Raw genomic sequence first — 21,780 nt, forward strand, 5'->3', positions numbered from 1 at the left:
TTTTGACATGTAAAATATTCATGTTTTATTGTTAGTAGAAAGCAAAACTATACCATCTTGGAGGAAAAGACATTTTATATGTGTATATATGTACATATATAAATATATATTTATATATACTATGTTATGTAAGCATTTTGAAAGAGATACACTAAAATGGGGTTTATTTCTTAGTGTCACGTTTTTATTTTTTCTCTGTTTTCTAATTGTTCCCCTTTACAGCATGTGTGACTTATGGCAACAGAGAAAGTACTGAACTTTCCTTTTCTTTTTATTATTATTTTTGGATTTATTCTCAAGTTATCTAACATACAGTGTATTCTTGGTTTCAGGAGTAGATTCCTGTGAATCATCACTTACATACAACACTCAGTGCTCATCCCAACAAGTGCCCTCCTCAATGCCCATCACCCATTTTCCCCTCTCCCCTATTCCCCCCATCCACCCTCAGTTTGTTCTCTGTATTTAAGAGTCTCTTATGGTTTGCCTCCCTCTCTGTTTTTATCTTATTTTTTATTCCCTTCCCCTATTGTTAGGGTTTTCATCAGCAGACCTTTAACTGTGCTGACCTGGACTCCAGACCTTCTGCTACACTGATATTCTGAACATGAATTTTGTCAACCCCCTGCTTGACCCCTCATGGTTCGTTGTTTGTTCTCTGAAGCTCTCATCCTGCATACATACATGTGTATGTATGCATTTCTTTTACATTTACATTAGTTTCCAATGTAACTTTTCCAGCTCCTCCTACTGTTGACTTTCAAGATGTTTACTGCTTTTGTACCTAGTATGCACATAAGTCCCTTGGTGAATTGATAAGGTTAATGTTTTTAAAGTAAGTACAAACTAAGGGCAGCCCTGTAAACACAGAAGAGATGTCATGAACATGGTAGTGGCTACTGCAGTACTACTTTACACAATGATGTCCACCATTGTTGGTGGGTATTGGAGTTGATGCACTAATGCTGCCAGTGGAGTTTTCCTGGGGGTTTGAAAATAAAATTGAAAATTTATAAGAAAATATAAAAGATTCCTGGGGCTCCTGGGTGGCTCAGTCACTTGGGCATTTGACTCTTGATTTCGGCTCAGGTCATGATCCCTCGGTCGTGGGATTGAACCCCACATCAGGCTCTGTGCTGAGCATGGAGGGTGCTTAAGATTCTCTCTCTCTCTCTCTCTCTCTCTCTCTCTCTCCCTCCCTCCCTCCCTCCCTCCCTCCCTCTCCCTCTGTGCCTCTCCCCCACTCAGTCTCTCTGTCTCTAAAATGAAATAAAAGAAAATATATACAAGATTGTTATCAGGTGATTTTAATTTTGCCTTCTATGTTGGTTAATTTTGCATATCCAAACACATTTCTTGTAATTTGGGCAAAAAACTATTTTAAAGAGACATAGAGTGTCAAGGTGTGATGGGTTAGATTACCAAATACTCTTACAGTTACAAAAGAACCAGAAACAATTGATACAATAAAACAATGACCTTTATAACATATCAGGGACAAAATCATGGAAAGTATTTCTCCATGTCTACAGTCATGGTCACTTGGCTCCAGTTCTCTGTTAACTGTGAGATCCTCCATGCTTTGGCAGATGTGTTTACAAAGTAGTGATCATAGCAGCATCTGCCACATGGAGTTGTTTTGAGGGTTAAAAGACTACTGTAAAGCACTCAGAATAGTATTTGGCACGTAACAAATGTTTGTTGTTGTGATATGGTTATGAGGAGCAGGTGGAAGGTGATAGCTGAGCTCTCAAGAAATGAGAGAAATCTAGAGAGCATTCAGAGAATAATGACATGTAGATTGGTAGGAGAGAGCTAATGCTGTGGCTATTTGGGGGAAATATGCCAGGACAAGAGTGGAAGCTTAGAAATCAGAGTTAAGACCTCATAGGATTCCTCAGACACACAAAGATGGACTCTCAAAATCCTGTACCCTTTATTAAGGGTGTACTAGGGAAAAACAGCCTGAACTGACCATAGGCACAGGCAGAGGACAAGAGGACTTGCCACCTGGGTCTGGGCTTGAGTGGGGAAAGGTTGATAGCATAATAAGAGAAAGTCACCCTACAAATTTTTAACCATAGGACTGCCATCAAATGTATACCTCTTATCCCAAGTCAGAAATTTAAAGTAAAAGTAGGCTCTGGCTCTTCATGTTTCCAGGGCATTGAGCAGAAGCAATTGCAAAATCTTATGAACCCACTCTGAAGTGGAATCTGGTTTACTACTGGACAAAAAATAGTCTGACTAATCTCCTGGCCTCACTATCCCTTATCACCTTTTTGACTGAGCTTGGCCTCAGTTTCTTCTTGGGTGAAACATGAGGATTGGTCACAGATGATCAGGATTTCTAATTTAGACGCTCAGGAATGGATTTTTGGCATTTCAGATACCCTGAAATGACACGTAGTGATATGTTAAACTCATCCCCAGTGGACTAAATTTTTATTTCTAACTCTTCACCTATAACTTTTTAATTTCTAGAGTACCATGTTTACCCAAGTGCAGAGGTGACCCCACCTACAAGTTTGAAAATTGACAAGATTCAGATTAAAGCCTTGCTATGGCTCTAATTTTCTCTAATCTGAACTGTCTGTATAACTCTTTATAAATCATCAATTCAGCAAGCAGAGTATGGTAATGAGCTGCTGTGCATCTCTTTGAAATTAATGACAGCTTAGACCCTGATCCCTATCTCTGTAATGTCTGCATGCCCTGAGGGTTAGATTAGGAGTGTATTTCAGGCAATGTTACAGCAATTTATTTTTTTGGACAGTGTGTCTATATTAATATCATAATTCATTTAGTAATGGATTAAATATTTAAATATAGAGATGGAAAAGATGGAAATTGCAGCTTTAATTGTAGATTATTCTTGGTGCTTGACCACTAGTTAACCCATTTAACCTAGGTTTTCAGTTATTTTAAAGAATAAAATGTATACGTTTAAGTACTCAGGAACACAAGTCTGACAAAATCTGATTTCTTTCCCAAATGGTTTTCTCTGTTTCACACTCCTTTTATTAAAGTGCTCATGTTTATGATGCAATTGCATGCTAAATAGGTCTGAAGCACATTTTCCCATAACTAGAACTACCCACTGATTTCACTTTATTGGTGATTTTTGTTTCCTTTTGGGATTGCCTGATATTTTCTGTGGTATTTTCTGAAATTTAGCCAGTGCCCTTTAGTCATTGTCAGTACTGCTAGGGTATAAGCTGGTTCTTGGGCACTTTGCAATTGTCCCTCAAACAAAAGGATATTATTTAGAATTGGCTGTTTCACTTTACCTTTGGTAGGTCGTTGTTTTGGGGGAGAATTATGCCCTCCAGTCCCTGGTATGCTGCAACTCCCTCCTTTCTAGCAGAATTGGTATAGATTTGCCACTCTTCGTTTTATTTGTTTTATTTCAAGGATTAAGTGGATATCCTGACCAAATTTAATAGTGATGTCTTTTACTGACTCAAACTTCACAAATATTATTTAAGTATTAAGTTAGATAACAATTTTATTTTAAATATTGAAAGCACCCTTTTGTCTCTTTGTTTTGCCAGGCGGTAATGGGTACATGACTGTTTATGTTGGACAATCTGAAACCCTGTTCTGGTCTCTCCTTGGCTGTTAATAGCCATGTGCCGTGGAGAACAAAGAAAAGTCTAAGGTTCATCATATGTTTCCTCATCTGTTTGATGAAATGGTTGGATTAGTAGTACTAAAGTTTTATTCAAACTCTAAAGTTTCATTCAAACTTGAATTCTATGAAAATATAATAGGAGAGTATCCTCTGTAGTCTCTTGCTCCATGTTAGCCTTTCATCGAAAAGCAAAATGGTGAAATATAAGAATATCCCTCATCCACAGTGTTTCCCCTCTGTAAAAAGTTCTCTGCCCATTTTAAAAAACAAATGCTGTTTTATGACTGTTGCATGTCGTGCTCCAAATGTTATTAATTTTTACATAATGATCTCTTTGTTCCATCAATTCTTATTAGCTTGAGGTAATATGACACTTTCATAATAAGCACGGTTGTATTTTTGTCTGTTTAAGCAATAAAACAGCAACTTCAGCAGATTACTAGGTAGATTGGCTTGGAATGTGTATTGATAGGTCACAGCCAATGTTTTCCTGCATTATGTGGACATAAAACATTAAATGTTGTTGGCACTCAGATTTAATGGATATTTTATCTAGCACTCGGCTGTATAATAATAGTCGGACATTCTCTGTTTAGCTTGATTTCACTGTCAGTAAATTCCATTGGCAGCCCCAATGGCGTTGACTTTTTACTACAATATGGGGAATAAAAATCAAAAACATCTTCCTCTTGTTATGCTAGTGGCTTCATAAGGGTTTGATTGAATTAGAGGGAAAAATCCTAGCTTTTAACTTATATGGTTGCTTTCTGTATATTTTAGAAAAATCTTGGAACTTTTCTAAGCAACAGTTGGCATCAAGTCTTATGATTGGGTGTCTGTGCTGAAAGTGCTGGGATTGTAAAATGATAGTCAAGACTTTGATTCTTTTGAATTCATGTGGATATTGTTATTCTTAAAGTCTGGTAGAAACATCTGAGGGACAGCTTTTGATACTACAATTGTGTGGTTCATTCCATTCTTTAGAAAAATAAATTATTGTATTGGGTTGAAATGTGTGAAATTGCTAATACTGTATTTGATTTTTTTTAATCTACAGAAACTGCAATTTTATACAACTTAATATATTGCTTTATATTTCCTTATGCTTGTACACGACCCACTTTCCCTGGAGACAAAGATAGACCATTGAATTATCCCATATGCTATACCATATATTCTGCATTTCTATTTCCACCTTTTGGTTGTGAAACTGACTATGAAGATCAAGAAAAACCATGAAAAGTTTGCAAAATTTACATAGATTTTAAAATTTAATTTTATCATTACTTTACTGTCTTTATTTTCTTTGTTTTGCCTCTGACTACTGAAAACTTAGTGCTGAGCTGGCAGTGTTGTGCAGGCTGATACTTGGGGACCATCATCCTGGATTTTAAGAGGGGACTTTTCACTGCTGGGGCTCGGGGTGGGGGTTGGTTAAGTGACATGTCAAAGGCTCCTAGGGAGTGAGTAGGAAGTGGCTCACTTTATCATAATTTTAATTCTGTATATTATTGTGTGTTTTTTTTTTTCCTTTTCTCTTTTCTGGTTCTTAGTTTCCCAGTTTAAAAAAAAATTATGAGGTAACTTTTTTAAAAAAAAATATGTATCAGAGGGATCTCTAAAGTCTATGCTGATATCCCATTGTTTTATTATTCATGTTTTGTTGGAGAAGCATTTTCAAGATTGAACCATGTAGTGATTTTTTTTGCTGTGCTAGTAAAAAGGAGTAGAAACTTAAGGAAAAAAGGTTTGCTATGATATATGAACATGTTTGAATATTACTCACATATTGCCATAGTTGCTAATGTCTTTTCTTGAGGAAACATCTTTATAATGCTTGTAAGTAAGTTAGCCAAGGATCCGGAGTAAGAATCTTCTTGGGAGAGAACACTGAGTACAACCTCAAGAGGGGCTTAGTGTGGCATGTTTGAAGAACAGCAAGTAGTATAGCTGGCAGGACCACCTGATGACTTTGGATGTGGGACGGCAGAATGAACATTTACCACCTTGTCCTCTTCTTACTTCTGTCCCTTCTCTCAAGTAGCCAGTGCACTTGTTTTCCTAGTAATTGGTGTGCTGGCAGCTCTGAATGAAGTTCTTTCTGTTTCCTTAGCAGCTGTTTGATCTGCTGTGCAATTCCCGTGTCGGTGCTTGGGTCAAAATGTCTCAGGATTCTGCTATCTTTAACACAGATGACCAGAGCTGACCTTTAGCTAAGGGGAGCTTTTTTGGCAGATAAATTGCAACATGCTAGTGGTTCTTTGCTTAGAGATCTTATTTAACCAGTTTTTTTTTTTCAATATATGAAATTTATTGTCAAATTGGTTTCCTTATTTAACCAGTTTTTGAGTTTGTATTATAGATGCCATTAATGAAATGGTTTAAGAAACTGGAGATTTCTCCCAAGGGAAATTTTGAACTGTTTGAAGGCAAAAGACTTGTTTGTTTTTATTTCTAATTATCAGCATTTGTCATATTGCCTAGCACATAGTGAGATTCATGTGCTCACTCTTTTACTATCTTTGATTTGATGCTTGGAATAAGCTCCTTTTGGTATCATGTTGCCAGCTAATTTTTCCAAAGATAGGCCAGCTTTCTTTCAGGAGTTTTCTTTTCCCCATCCCTACCACAATGTGAGAATTGACCTTGCTACTTTCTTCCTATTGAACACATTATTAGCAATTGTTATTTATAATTCTTGAAGATAGATGGTATTATCATCATTATTACTGTTGAGAAAACTGAGCTCAGAGACTTTGATTCACTTGTCCAGGACCACAGACTGGTAATTGGTAGATGACAGGCTTTAAATCCTACCTAGTTTCCAAGTTTATACTTTTTATTTTATCATATTTGCAATCCCTGATAAGAGCCCCAGTCCTGATAAGAGAAGCTGAAGTGAGCACATATAGATGTCTAAGAACCAGCCATCTCTGTTGACAGAGTAGACCATTCATAGTAGCCCTTGTTGTTGTCCATGTGTATTGTAAGAATATATACATATGTGAAATATAAGCTAACTTTCTTAAACAAGTTTAAGCAACATCGGTAATCCCAAAGTTCTCTGTGAAACCTACCTCCCCAGAAGCACTATTAAGTATCAGAGTATTTTTGTGTAATAGAAATTTTGAAGGGCCATGCTTTGGAATGTTTCTGTTGTTTAAAACAGTACATTGAATGAGTTGGAAAACATCATTTTGAAATATTTTTGAGATCTCTATTAGTGTAATGTTATGCATAAAGAATAAAACTATGTCTATGCATTTAGTTTAAGAAGTGCTTTGCAAATGAAATAGCAGAATTCTGTTTACCATTATTATGTTCATAGTTTAAGGGATTTCAGTTTTTCTTAATACATAATTTAATTTTTCCTTAATGTCAGTACTTCCCAGGAAAGCCACACCTAAAAGTCCTATAATTTTTTTCTCTTTTCTACTTTTGAACACACTTTTACAAACCTTCAAAATTCAGTGATTTATAAGATCATTGAAATACAGTTTGTATACAGATTGTTAAATAGTTTGGGTAGGAACAATAAAGTTCCCAAGTTTGAATTTCTTTGTTTTTTTTTGAGTAGTTCACTTGTGGCCTCAACATCCTCTCCCGCACTTTCTTCCAGGACATTGAAACCATATATAATGCTTCCCAGGACTGAAATTTTGTTCAAGTACCTGAAAGATAACAGATGCTGCTGTGCTCCTCATAGCAGAGAATAGTGCTAAACCAGCCAAAACACATCACTGGAACATAACCCCAGCAGCAAAATGGTTGTGGTGATTGGTAAAGGGAAATTGTGCTATAGTAGAGTAGATGACTTTCCCCATCTGCTGGATTCCATCAGCAAGTCCTGGCAACACCCCTTCAACAATGGCCCAAGTGTTCTTCTGTTGAGAAATCCACTTATACTAGGAAGCAAAATCTGTTAAAAAAGACTGTACTGAGGAGTGAATGAATCTGACATGTATCTGTTTTTAAACTGTTTTCCCCAGTTCGTAGGAGCTACCTAATATTATTCTGACTGCAGGTTTTTTTTAACTTTAAAGATTGCATATGTTTATAATTACAAAAACTTACAAATTCCCTTTTTTATTCCAGATTTTTAAATGTATCTTTATAGAATTGACATCATTCTCTCCATATAGTTTTATATCAGTATTTTGTTTATTAATATAATATTTATATTCACTTAATATTATATATGTGTTTATATTTATTATATTTTATTAATGCTCTTTAAAAACATCATTTATAATGCTGGCATAATATGGCCATTCCATAATTTATTTATATATTTTTAAATGAACACTTTTGGGGGGATACTTTTGTAAAGGACATTAATCTTTTCTATTAATCATAAATAATAGTGATGTTTTTAACTGGGAGAATAAAGGCTTTTTTTCCTGAAAGGATAAATCTTTTTTTTTTAAATAAATGCTTATTCATTTTTGAGAGAGAGAGAGAGAGAGAGGAGAGAGGAGGGGCATAGAGAGAGGGGGACAGAGATGATCTAAAGTGGATTCTGCACTGACAGCAGTGAGTCCGATGCGGGGCTCGAACTCACACACTATGAGATTGTGATCTGAGCTGAAGTTGGACACTGTACTGTCTAACCTACCCAGGTGCCCCCAAAGGATAAATATTTTGATAGAAATGTTTATATAGATATTTTAAAAGTTATTTATTTATTTTGAGAGAGCTCAAGCAAGGGAGGGGTAGAGAGAGAGGGGGAGAGAGAATCCCAAGCAGGCTTTGCACTGTCAGCGTGGAGCCCGATGCAGGGCTCAAACCCATGAACCATGAGATCATGACCTGAGCCAAAACCAAGAGTTGGGTGCTTAACCAGCTGAGCCACTCAGACCCCCCAGAAATGTTTATATAGTAAGAGAGAATTGGGTACCTGTCTAGATGAGCTTTTCCTGTTTCAGTCTGTCATGTCATGTTAAAAGTTTAGTATTTAGGGCATATATTTTAGGTAATTTTCTAGATGAAAATTTTCTGGATAATATTTGCAAAGATTATGCTGCAGATCCCACAGGTTAATGCTGGAGACCTAAAAGGGAAGGAAAACCATCATTTGTTGAAGCCCCAGGCCTTACATATTAATGGCTAGCAGCTTTATGACTGGTATCTCATATAACCTTGTAATTTAGAAAATCTTGTGCTCATTTTGTAGGTGAAGAAGCAGGTTTAGAATTGTAACCAAACTTTAAGACCACATGGATTGCATGAATGAAACATTTTAAGTTATTTTAATAGAGTTGTATTGAAGCTCCACTCTTATAGTCATGTTTACCTCAGATTAGTTGCATGACTAATTCTAATTATATAATTCTGATTAGTTGTATAACTAGTTCATAACTAATTGTGGTTCTAGACCACAAAGTCAGGGGTTTATTACATTTCTTACCTAATTTATTATAATGTTTAACTATATGATAATTTGCCATAGACTTAATTTTATGATCACATGAGCTAATATTTTTAAATATTATATTTTAATTTCATTCTTTAAAATAAACTTGTTTTTAGTCACATATACTTTTGTATGAAAAGCAATGTAAATTCTTTTATATAGAAAGTAACCAAAAATAAATACCTAATCAGTAAAATTAAAAGTGTGTATCTAGGGGCGCCTGGGTGGCTCCGTCGGTTAAGCATCCGGCTTTGGCTCAGGTCATGATCTCACAATTCGTGAGTTCAAGCCCCGTGTCGGGCTCTGTGCTGACAGCTCAGAGCCTGGAGCTTGCTTCACGTTCTGTGTATCCCTCTCTCTCTGCCCCTTCCCTGCTCATGCTCTGTCTCTCTCTGTCTCAAAAATAAATAAACATTAAAAAAAATTAAAAAAAAGTGTGTATCTACAATAATCTCTAAGATCACTTCTCAGTGTCCCCTGCTACACCTTGGAAAGTTTTATTAATTTGAGAGAGAAGTTGCTCTCTGAATAATGGAACATAACTCCAAGTGAGTATAAAAACTGTTACAAAGATTCTATGAATATTTTAAGATTCTCAAGTGAATTGCAGCAAGCCTAACTATTTTTTTAGAACCAGAAAGTGTTTAGGATTTCCTGGGCTCCCAACTTTGTAATATGTGCTAGGATTGAGTCTCTTCCATGCAATCCCTTTCTGAGTGCTGTGTAGTCATTGGGTCAACATCAGATGCACCACTGGCCCTCAACTCTATAGTTACATACTAAAAAGACACATTTCTAGCTATGCCTTTGTGACTGGATTCGATCTTTGAAAAACACCATTGTTTATGGCCCCGAGGAAAGGGCCAGTACTACAAGTATGAATATTTCTGACAGCAAATGTGTGGGTCATATTTCCCAATCCAACCATTTCTTTCACTCCCCAGACACAACTGGGTGTCCTACAATTTAGTTTCTGATGCTAACAGCTCAGAGTTAGTGCAGCCCCCACAGGTTAAGGAGTCATTGCCACAAGATGCCCCTACTTCAGATATGAATTGCAAGTTGTTACTCGTGACCAATGTACTACAAAGGCTGGGGCTTCCTACAGCTCCCTTCTCGGGTTTGATCATTTGCTGGAATGGTTCACAGAACTCAGGAAAGCACGTTATATTTACTGGTTTACAATTCAGGGACAGCCAAAAGGAAGGGATGTACAGGGCAGGGTTGGGGTGAGGAGAGTATGTACAGAACTTTCATCCCTCTCCAGGTACATCACCCTCACAGTATCTTGATGTGTTCAATCCTGAAGCTTTCTGAACCCTGTTGTTTAAGGTTTGTTTGGTTTTTAAAGTTGCAGCATAGTTAATGTACAGTTATTTTCATTTCAGGGATACAATATAGTGATTAAGTAATTCTGTACATTTACTCAGGGCTCATCATGATAAGTGTACTCTTAATCCCCTTCACCTATGTCACCCATCCTGCCACCCATCTCACTTCTGGCAACCATAGTTTGTCCTGTATAGTTAAGAGTTTGTTCCTTGGTTTATCTTTATTTTTCTTTGTTTTGTCTTAAATTTCATGTGAGAGTGGAATCATGTATTTATCATTCTCTGATTGACTTATTTTGTATGTGTACACACACACACACACACACACACACACACACACACCACAACTTCTTTATCCATTTGTCTATCCATGGACCTTTGGGCTCCTTCCCTAATTTGGCTATTGTAAATAATGCCGCAATAAACATAGGGGTGCATATATCTTTTTGAATTGGTGTTTTCATATTCTTTGGGCAAATACCAAGTAGTGGAATTACTGAATCATGTAGTAATTCTATTTTTAATGTTTTGAGAAATCTCTACACTGTTTTTCAGACTGCCTACACTAGTTTGCACCAGCAGTGCATGAGGGTTTCCCTTTCTCCATATCCTCTCTAACACATGTTTCTTGTGTTTTTGATTTTAGCCTATCTGACAAGTGAGAGGTGATATCTCATTGTAGTTTTGATTTGCATTTTCCTGATAATAAGTGTAGATTTGATTTGCATTTTCCTGGTAATGAGTAATGTTGAGTATCTTTTCATGTGTCTGTTGGTCATCTGGATGTCTTCTTTGGAGAAATGTCTATTCATGTCTTCTGTCCATTTTTTTTAGTTATATTATTTGTGTTTTGGGTGTTGAGTTTTATAAATTCTTTATATAGTTTAGATACTAATCCTTTATTGGATGTGTTATTTGCAAATATATTTTGCATATTTTTGCAGTAAGTTGTCTTTTAGTCATGTTGATTGTTTCCTTTGCCGTGCAGATGCTTTTTATTTTGATGTAGTTCCAATAGTTTATTTTTGCTTTTATTTCTCTTGCCTGGGGAGACCTATCTAGAAAAATGCTATGGCAGTGTCAGAGAAATTACTGCCTGTGCTCTCTCCCAGGATTTTTATGGCTTAAGGTCACATATTTAGGAACTTAGTCCATTTTGCATTTTAGAGCTTTTGTGGAGGCTCATTTGTCACACAATTGAATAAACCATCGTCTATTGGCAATTTAACTTAATCACCAGCCCCTGTCCCCTCCACTGAGGTAAGAGGTGCAGCTGAAGTGCCAATCCTCTAATCATGCCTTGGTCTTTCTGGTGGCCTGCTTCAATCCTGAAGCTATTTCAGGGCCTCCAACTACCAGTCAGTCATCGTATTAGCATACAAAAGATGCTTTTATCTATTCTAAGATTCCAGGAGTCTTAGAAGCTCTGTGTCAGGAACGAGACTAAGACCAAATATTTCACCCAATGGTGCTCTTCTCACCCATACCTCTCAGGAAATTCCAAGAGTTTTAGGAGCTCTCTGCCAGGAACTGGATCAAAGACCAAATATATTTCATTTTATATTACAGTATCACAGTGAGTATGATTTGAATAGCAAGCAGGGAGGATAATTTTGGAGATGCATTTAAGACACACTGATGAAGCATGAGGTGAGTTGTAAGCAGGCTGCCTATGAGGGGCTGCTTAGTGTGATTTTATGTAAGAGGCAGAAGTGTGATTACCTGTTAGTATTCAGCTATCATATATATAAATAAAGTACTGTTAATTTACCTCTTAATTCTTCTTGAGCACTATTCATGGGTACTTTGTGCATATCTATTCCCATTACCTCTCTCCAAGAGCTCTTATTTCTGCCAGAAATATTTAGAATCAGAGACAAGTTTGGTTTCTTAAGTATATATCAGAAAAAAATTATTTTTTAAAATTTTTTAGTTTTTTATTTTTATAAGATTTTATTTTTAAGTAATCTCTATACCCAACATGAGGGCTGAACTCACGACCCTAAAATCAAGAATCATATGCTACACTGAGCCAGGCAGGTGCCCCTAATTTTTAATTTTGAGAGTTTTAATTTTAATTCCAGTTAGTTAACATACAGTGTTATGTTAGTTTCAGGTATACAATATAGTGATTCAACACTTCTGTACATTGCTGGGTGCTTGTCACAACAATTGCACTCCTTAATCCCTGTCACCTATTTCACCCATCCCTTCTGGGAACCATCAGTTTCTTCTGTATAGTTAAGAGTCTGTTTCTTGGTTTGCCTCTCCCTTTTTTCCCCTTTGCTCCTTTGTTTTGTTTCTTAAATTCTGCATATGAGTGAAATCATATGGCACTTGTCTTTCTCTGACTTATTTCACTTAGCATAAATTCTAGCTCCATCCCTGTCATTATAAATGGCAAGATTTCATTCTTTTTTACGGCTGAGTAGTATTTCATTTTATATATACTTTATATTTTATATACAAAATATAATTTTGTGTATATGTATGTGTGTGTATACACATACATATATATATTTTATGAACTTCTTTACCCATTCATCAGTCGATGGACATTTGGGTTCTTTTCATAATTTTTAAAAATTTCTTTAAATCCAAGTTAGTTAACATATAGTGTAATAATGGTTTCAAGAGTAGAATTTAGTGATTCATCACTTACATATAATACCCAGTGCTCGTCCCAACAAGTGCCCTCCTTAATGCTCATCACCCATTTAGTCCATCCCCATATCCAACACCCCTCCAGCAACCCTCAGTTTGTTTTCTGTATTTAAGAGTCTCTTATGGTTTGCCTCTCTCTGTTTTTGTCTTATTTTTCCTTCCTGTCCCCTATGTTCAACTGTTTTGTTTCTTAAATTACACATACAAGTGCAATTATATATTTGTCTTTCTCTGACTTATTTTGCTTAGCATAATACATTCAGATTCCGTCCATGTTTTTGCAAATGGCAAGATTTCATTCTTTTTGATTGCCAAGTAATATTCCATTGTGTATATCCAGATAGATAGATAGATAGATAGATAGATAGATAGATATACACAGATATACTACATCTTCTTTATCCATTCATCAGTCAGTGGACATTTGGGCTCTTTTCGTAATTTGGCTATTATTGGTAGTGCTGCTACAAACATTGGGATGCATGTGCCCCCTTTGAATCAGCATTTTTGTATCCTTCGGATAAATACCTAGAAGTGCAATTGTTGGGTCGTAGGGTAACTGTATTTTTAATTTTTTGAGGAATCTCCATATTGTTTTCTAGAGCAACTGCACCAGTTTGCATTTCCACTAACAGTGCAAAAATGTTCCCCTTTCTCCTCATCCTTGCCAACATCTTTTGTTTCCTGAATTGTTAATTTTAGCCATTGTGACAGGTGTGAAGTGGTATCTCATTGTGGTTTAGATTTGTATTTCTCTAATGATGAGTGATGTTGAGTATCTTTTCATGTGTCTTTTAGCCATCTAGATGTCTTCTTTGGAAAAATATAATTCAAAAATAATAAATGTATAAAATATAAAAATAAAACAAATATTAAAATATTTAAAAATATAAATTTATTTATATAAATATATGTATTTATATAAGTATAAATATAATAATTATCATTGATAATGTTGCCATAAGCATCAGGGTACATGTGTCTTTTGAAATAAGTTATTTTTGTATCTTTTGAGTAAATACCTGGTAGTGCAATTCCTGGATCATAGGGTAGTTCTATTTTTAACTTTTTGAGGAACACTCCTACCATTTTCCAGAGTGGCTGCACCAGTTTGGATTCCCACCAACAGTTCATGAGGGTCCCTTTTTCTATACATCTTCACCAACACCCGATGTTTATGCTGCTTTTGATTTTAGCCATTCTGACAAGTGTGAGGTGATACCTCATTGTAGTTTTGATTTGCATTTCCTTGATGGTAAGTTATGATGAACACTTTTTCATGTGTCTGTTGGCCACCTGGATATCTTTGGAGAAATGTCTGTTCATGTCTTCTGCCAATTTTTTTTTGGTTGGACTATTTATGTTTTGGGTGTTGGGTTTTATAAGTTCTTTATATATTTGGATACTAATCCTTTATCAGATATGTCATTTGCAAATATCTTTCCATACGTTGGCTATTGCACAACTTACTGTTTTTTTAGTGACATGGCAATCAAAAATTTCAGGGCAGCTATTGAAGGTGCTGCTGGTATGGCAGTAACATTTTTAACAGGTTACTTCAGTATATTTATCCAAGATAGTATGTATTTTCCCCATTTTTCCATCATAGTAGTGGTTGTTAGGGAGCTGACCATCCTTCATGGGAGGCCACCTAAGCCATTGCTTACATTTCCTTTCTCAGGACAAAGTTCCGGAGAACATGGTGTCTTGAGCTGTGTTACAACTTGCTTCTATGAATTCTGTATAAGCACTTATACAAATTTAAGGAACTGCTATGTATTTAGGCTCATGGTTTTCTTAACTGTATTTCACTCACTACAGAGTTATGGGAACATTTTTGTAAAGTACTGTTGGCATAGAATTTGTTTTCTACTATAGCTAACAAACCTTGTAGACCTTGATGAAGGAACTGAGAGGAAAGGATGCCTTCTTCTAGTATTGGCTTGTTTTCTTTTTGTTTAAGCATCACACATTGATTGGGGAAAGTGATTTATAAAATTCTTGCCTGGCTGTCAGAACAGAGTCTACACCTGTTTTGTTTGGGCTGTATTGTTGAACAGTAACTCTGTGATACTAATATTTTCAGTGTAATTATATATATAATATATATATATGTATGTTTGTGTTTCTCGACCTTTTTGCTCTCAGGACTCCCTATGCACTTAAATTTTTGAGGATCCCAAAGAGGTTTCCTTTCATCTTGTCATGTCCTTTCCTTTTTGCCTTCCCTTCCCATGGGTTTATTCTATGTATATTTACTTGCTGGAAGTTAAAACAGGAAAAGTTTTAAATGTGTTTAACTGTATTTAACTGTATTAATTCATTTGAAAGTAGCAACAATACATTCATAAATAGTTACATTTGTTTTCATAAAAAACTAACAATATCCCCAAATCATAAAAAACAAAGAAGGGAATGGTATTGTTTCACATTATTTGCACAAGTGTTTAATATTAGATTTAATAGAAATAATTGGATTCTTATATCTGCTTCTGCATTCAGTGTGCTGCATTATGTTCTGGTTGAAGTATGTAAAGAAAGTCCAGCTTCACACAGATAGGAGATTGGATGGGGTACCATATTTCAGTAGCCTTTTCAGATAATTATGGATATTCTTCTTTGACACTACACCAAAGCTTGGCATATGTTAGTTTTTTTAAAGGTTAGTTGCATTGTGGAATCTGAAATCACGTCAATGAACTCTTTGTACTCTGTTAAGCTACAGATTCATTGGTGTGTCTTGCACTTTGAGTGATTCTTTTACAGATGCTTCATTTTGTAACAGCATCCATTGGTAAACAGTTACATAGGTCTCTTTATGTAATATTTAAAAATTACATTTGATATTATCTCCATCAATCTCATCACAAACAGCTTTAAGTATTGGGAAGCTATCAAGCTTATAGTAGTGGATACACATTTTCTAGAATTCTAATTTTGACTCATAAACTTGAATTTACCATTGTCAACAAATACTCTGAATAGTTTTTTTTTTTATTAAAATGACAGTCTTTTTGTTCCCTTTCATGAAAATTCCTGCCAGACCCAAGTCTGAGTAACCATAGTTTGTCTGTTAATCATTCTTTTAAGTAAAAATGGTGTCCCGTGAAAGACACAGCTTATCCATCTTGCAATTCAATTAATTGCATATGTGCTTTTCCCCAAGACAACTATTGAACTTCGTTGTGCAGCAGAAGTACTGTATGAATATATCCCATGTTTATCACAAATTTAATAAAATAGATGCCAGGGTGAGATAGACAAATAACGTCTTTGTGTTATTATGAAAGTAATTCTGACCATCCAGACCCTGTGAAATTGTCCTTTGTGTCTCTGGGAGTCCACAGACCTTACTTTGAGAACTGCTGTTAAACTATTAGCTCTTCTTTTGTTCTCGTTGGGAATACAGTAACTGCTGGTAATGTTTTCACAGATTTACCAAACTTTGATGCCCTTACGCCAAGGGATTTTTCATTTGCCTCACTCGCTCCTGAATCTACAGCAAAGTGTAGCATTCAGGATGAGACTCAGATCTGTGTACAATCTTCTGATTGTTGGTATGCTGTTATAAAAGAGGATATAATTTTTTGGGGCGCCTGGGTGGCTCAGTCGGTTAAGTGTCCGACTTCGGCTCAGGTCATGATCTCGGCTCAGGTCATGAGTTCGAGCCCCGTGTCAGGCTGTGTGCTGACAGCTCAGAGCCTGGAGCCTGCTTCCGATTCTGTGTCTCCCTTTCTCTCTGCCCCTCCCCTGCTCATGCTCTGTCTCTCTCTGTCTCAAAAGTAAAAATAAAAACATCAAAAAAAATTTAAAAAAGAGGATATAATTTTAGTAATAAAAACATTGGTAATTCATTAAATGCCTGCAGTGTCTATGTCTTTTTATGTTTGATAATTTCTACCTTGCCCTTTTATTTTACAAGGATGTTGTGAGAACTAATTTGATATTTAACAACTGTAAGAATCTATTTTTATCACATCACATGTTTTAAAATACATCATGTTGTGAGGTAATTATGTACTAATGAGTACAGTGACTCATTTAGGGGTTCATTAGTCAACTATAGTTGAAGAAAGAGAGGAAGAGAGGAAATTCCTAGGCATAGTGATGCCGAATGATCGAAACGTCTCAAAGCTGCAACAAAAAAAACATTTTTCGTCATCTGTATATTGGAAGTAGAAGTATTTTTTTAAAAAAACTAAGTAGATGAAGGTGTACTAAAATGGAACCAAGAAGTGTGGAGGTTCCTCAAAAAATTAAAAATAGACCTACCCTATGACCCAGCAGTAGCACTGCTAGGAATGTACCCAAGGGATACAAGAGTACTGACGCATAGGGGCACTTGTACCCCAATGTTTATAGCAGCACTCTCAACAATAGCCAAATTATGGAAAGAGCCTAAATGTCCATCAACTGATGAATGGATAAAGAAATTATGGTTTATATATACAATGGGGTACTACGTGGCAATGAGAAAGAATGAAATATGGCCCTTTGTAACAACGTGGATGGAACTGGAGAGAGTGTTATGCTAAGTGAAATAAGCCATACAGAGAAAGACATATACCATATGTGTTCACTCTTATGTGGATCCTGAGAAACTTAACAGGAACCCATGGGGGAGGGGAAGAAAAAAAAAGAGGTTAGAGTGGGAGAGAGCCAAAGCATAAGAGACTCTTTAAAACTGAGAACAAACTGAGGGTTGATGGGGGATGGGAGGGAGGGGAGGGTGGGTGATGGGTATTGAGGAGGGCACCTTTTGGGATGAGCACTGGGTGTTGTATGGAAACCAATTTGACAATAAAGTTCATATATTTAAAAAAAATAAAATAAAATGGAACCAGGAGCAGGAGTAGAGGCTAAAAGGGAGAGTTTTCATTTGAAGTAATATGATGAAAGTTTTAGATATCCCAAAGGGATTCCCCACACCCAAAACCTTCTTGGTTCCCTAAGGGATTGAGATTTGTTGTTAAATGAATGTCATTAATCTATGAAAAGCAATAGCCAGCTTAGTCTGTGGTTGACCAATGCATGGGTCAAGAGTAAGCAAGAGTTCTTGGGAGATGGAGGAGAGGATGAAGAAATTTCAGCAGGACAGAATGTTTACCTTCAAAAATGTGCCAGTGATTTTGACTTTTAAAGCTAAAGTAAAATATGAATAATCATCTGATTAAATGCACTATCTTTTCCCCCTCATAAAATATTGTAGCATTTAATTGATAAACAGATCAAATGAAAATAAGATGATTAGATGGATTTTACATAATAATGTATATATTAAGTATGTCACTTTAGACTTTACAAAGAACTCCAGCACTTTAGATTTTATTTTTTTTAAATGTTTATTTATTTTGACAGAGAGAGAATGCATGTGCATTCAATCAGGGGTGGGGCAGAGAGAGAGAAAGAGAGAGAGAGAATCCCAAGCAGGTTCCGCAATGTCAGCTCAAAGCCTAACATGGAGGTCAATCCCATGAACATGAACCCTGGGGTCATGACCTGAGCCAAAATCAGGAGTTGGATGCTTAACCAACTGAGCCACCCAAGCACCCCAGCACTTCAGATTTTAAAGAGAAGTTTTACATTTACTATTTCACTTTAAAATTAAAAAGAAAAAAAAAAGCTCTTAAGTAGGTGAGAAAGGAATTCTCACTATGTGAGAATCTATTTACCCAAAGCCGTAAGCCTTTTGATCAAAGACTTTGAATTAAAAAAAAAAAAAAATTTATGTTTTATTTATTATTTTTGAAAGAGAAACACAGCGCGAGTGGGGAAGGAGCAGAGAGAGAGAGGGAGATACAGAATCTGAAGCAGGCTCCAGGTTCTGAGCTATCAGCACAGGGCCAGACACGGGGCTTGAACCCATGAGCTGTAAGATCATGACCTGAGCTGAAGCTGGTCACTTAACCGACTGAGCCCCAAAGGGCTTGAATTTAAAACTAGGTCTCTGGAATAACAGTTCCCTGTACTTGGTGCTGCACAGTGTTGCTGCCTTGCCACTTTTAAGTGATGGGATTACATAGTTATGTTCACTGTGTATTCTGGCTTGGAGATTATCCAAACAGAAGATAAATACTCTTTGGGCCAGAGTACAACATCACCTTTGGGGAAGGACATCTGTAGAGCAAGATTCTCTACCAGGTCACTGTTGAGAAAGTTTGGGAAGTGTTCAATTTGAGTCAGGATGTCCTAGGTCAAGTCTTGCTCTGGGTCTTGCCCACACTATCTGGCTCCATTGTTAGGAATTGTCCTTTTCCACTACTTCTTTCTCTTTGTTAGGCTTTTAGGAGATAATAGTATTTCCTCCATCCCTAAAGATATTTTGAGAACTCTGCACATTTACTTATGACCAATCAAAGGGATAAGGGCATCATCTATCTTGTATGTTTCAACCTTTTATAATAAAGTAAGTGATATGGTAAACTTATAGTGTGTCAGGAAGAGGCAATAGCTATTCAAACCCAAAGGATTTCTTTTAGTTTAGATCCCAGTTTTAGTGTGTATGTGGGAGATATTAGCCTGTAAGTTAAGGACCTAATGGTATTTCAAATTCTTGGTCGACTTTTCACTCCCATCTTTCATTTGTCAAATCTAAGTGTTCACAGAAAGTCTTCTATTCTCTATTATAGGGAGACTGAGGTGGAAGTGATTTCTGTTTAGCATCAGATTACTTCACTGCAAACATTCTTACCTTTTGTTTTGCTTTCAAACACTGCCTGGCTGAATACTAAGCATTTTCTGTAGATGATGATGATGATACCACTACCACCATGGAAGCAGGAACATTCCCTTTCACTTTAGTTGGCATTTGATGGCTTTTGAGTTATTTTCAGCCTCATTTAGCCCATCTTATTTTTCCATCTCAGCAAATCTATTTTGACTTTTTTTTTGAACAGGTAAGTCAACAAGGCAAGGGCTGGAGCGCACTGATTCACAGGAGCACCTGTGCTTGGGACTTGAGGACAGTGCTCCACAGTTTTGATTTGTAAGACTGTGACAGCTACTGGTGAGGAGTTTTAGAATGTGTCACAGCTGTAGATGTTAAGTACTAGATGTGCTGTGATGGCTGCCACCTGCCCTGGTATACTGTCCCCTGCTATAGACATGAGGAATTTTTTTCTCTTAACCTGTTAGGTCTTTCTGTATTTTTCTGGCCTTCTATAAAACTTGGTAAAATGGTATTTTTTGTGGAGTAGATCTCTGCCTCTTTCACATTAACAGATGTATGTGCTTAAGAGACTTAACCCTCGGGGGGCATTATATTGAATAAATAAGATTTGAAAAGGAATTGTCCTTCATATTCATGTGATAGCAGTGTATTGCTTGGCATCTGATAGGTGCTCTATAAATATTGTTATGAATTCTTGAACCCCAAAATTAAATGACATTCAATTAATAAATTTTTGTTTAGCCACATACAATGTTAGGTGAAGAAATGAAAAATATTGGCAAGGCAGTTACTGGGCTAGCAAATTCCTCTGCTAGTTGGAAGGTAATCTCACAGATAAAAGCTGCTTTACCATGTGAGTTGTTGATGGTAGCAGTGGAAACACAGAAGTGAAATTGAAGGAGGGGACAGTTTAGTCATTCCTGGCAGGAATGGGGAGGGTGTCAAAAGGAGACTCATTGTCGGGCCATTAGATCTGATCTAGCGCTTGAAGATGAGGAGGATGAAAAGGACATTCCTTTTGTTCTGCTTCTGTCAGAATGTATTTGAAAGATAAAATAGGTTTCCTGTCTGACATTAATATCACAGGTACTTTGGAATGTTTGCTTCTTTTATAACCAGGGTGAATTTTCCCTGGGTCCCATGCTCACAGTGTTTTCATGCCTTGATTTGTAAGAATTGCCCGAGGTTACATCGATTGAGGAGGAAGTGGAAGAAACAGAGTCTTGGGCGAAGCCTTTGGTCCACCTTTGGCAGACGAAGTCCCCAAACTTTGTGGCTGAACAGGAGTATAACGCAGCCATGGCCAGAATGGAGCCACACTGTGCCATCTGTGCTCTTCTTATGCCATACTACAAGGTAATAAGGGTTGAGGGGTCGCTGCCAAGGTGTCCTTTCACTGCTGCACTTTCTGTATGACCATAAAAACACAGATGAATCACTGTAAGGTAAGTATGCACATGAAAAGGAAGGCATTGATATGTATGTACCCACATGGCTGTTAGCAAACAGAATTTCTGAGTGCTACTTGAAAGACATTTTTCTGATAGTGCTTTATTGTTTTAATTAAATGATTGGTTTATTTGTCCGTCTTGGTTTATTTCAGTCAAGGGGAAGTTCCAACCTTTCTTTCTACCCTTTTCATCAAGAAACACAGAACTTAAAGCGCAACCATAGTAGAAGCATTGCAAAGAGAGAACTTAGCCCTACTTTCTGTTTTGTGTTTGAATATATCACTCTCAATAACATGTCACCTCTGGGCCCGCATTTAAAGTGTCTCTCTTCTCCTGTGGAACACACATATGATACAGCAGGACTCAATACAAACCGAATTGTTCAGTTCACCCTCACAGCCAGCTATGCCCGGTGCTGTTTTCAATGTTATTTCACATATGTAGTACTGATGGCATTTTAGTTTGCTGTGGGCCACATTCTTTAACACTGTCTTGGACAAAGTGAGCTTTAGGAATCTAGTAAGGGTGGAACTTCTTGACCTATTTTAAGATATACTATACTATTAAGTGTATCGATGTGAGCATTCTGTTCTGAGTTATATTCTTTTTTTTTTTTT

General features: G+C 36.6%; 1 protein-coding gene across 16 annotated transcripts in view; it reads left to right on the plus strand.

The window, feature by feature from the left end:
- Positions 1–21,780, plus strand: part of KDM4C (lysine demethylase 4C) — a 432,339-nt gene that overhangs the window by 249,976 nt on the left and 160,583 nt on the right. For all 16 annotated transcript variants that reach the window (XM_049634710.1, XM_049634680.1, XM_049634624.1 and 13 more), the window contains one exon: positions 20,887–21,068. In XM_049634710.1, the coding sequence (XP_049490667.1) occupies positions 20,887–21,068 (182 nt within the window). The remainder of the gene's footprint in view (positions 1–20,886; positions 21,069–21,780) is intronic.

This window comes from Panthera uncia, chromosome D4, assembly GCF_023721935.1.
Source record: "Panthera uncia isolate 11264 chromosome D4, Puncia_PCG_1.0, whole genome shotgun sequence".
Lineage (NCBI taxonomy): Eukaryota > Metazoa > Chordata > Mammalia > Carnivora > Felidae > Panthera > Panthera uncia.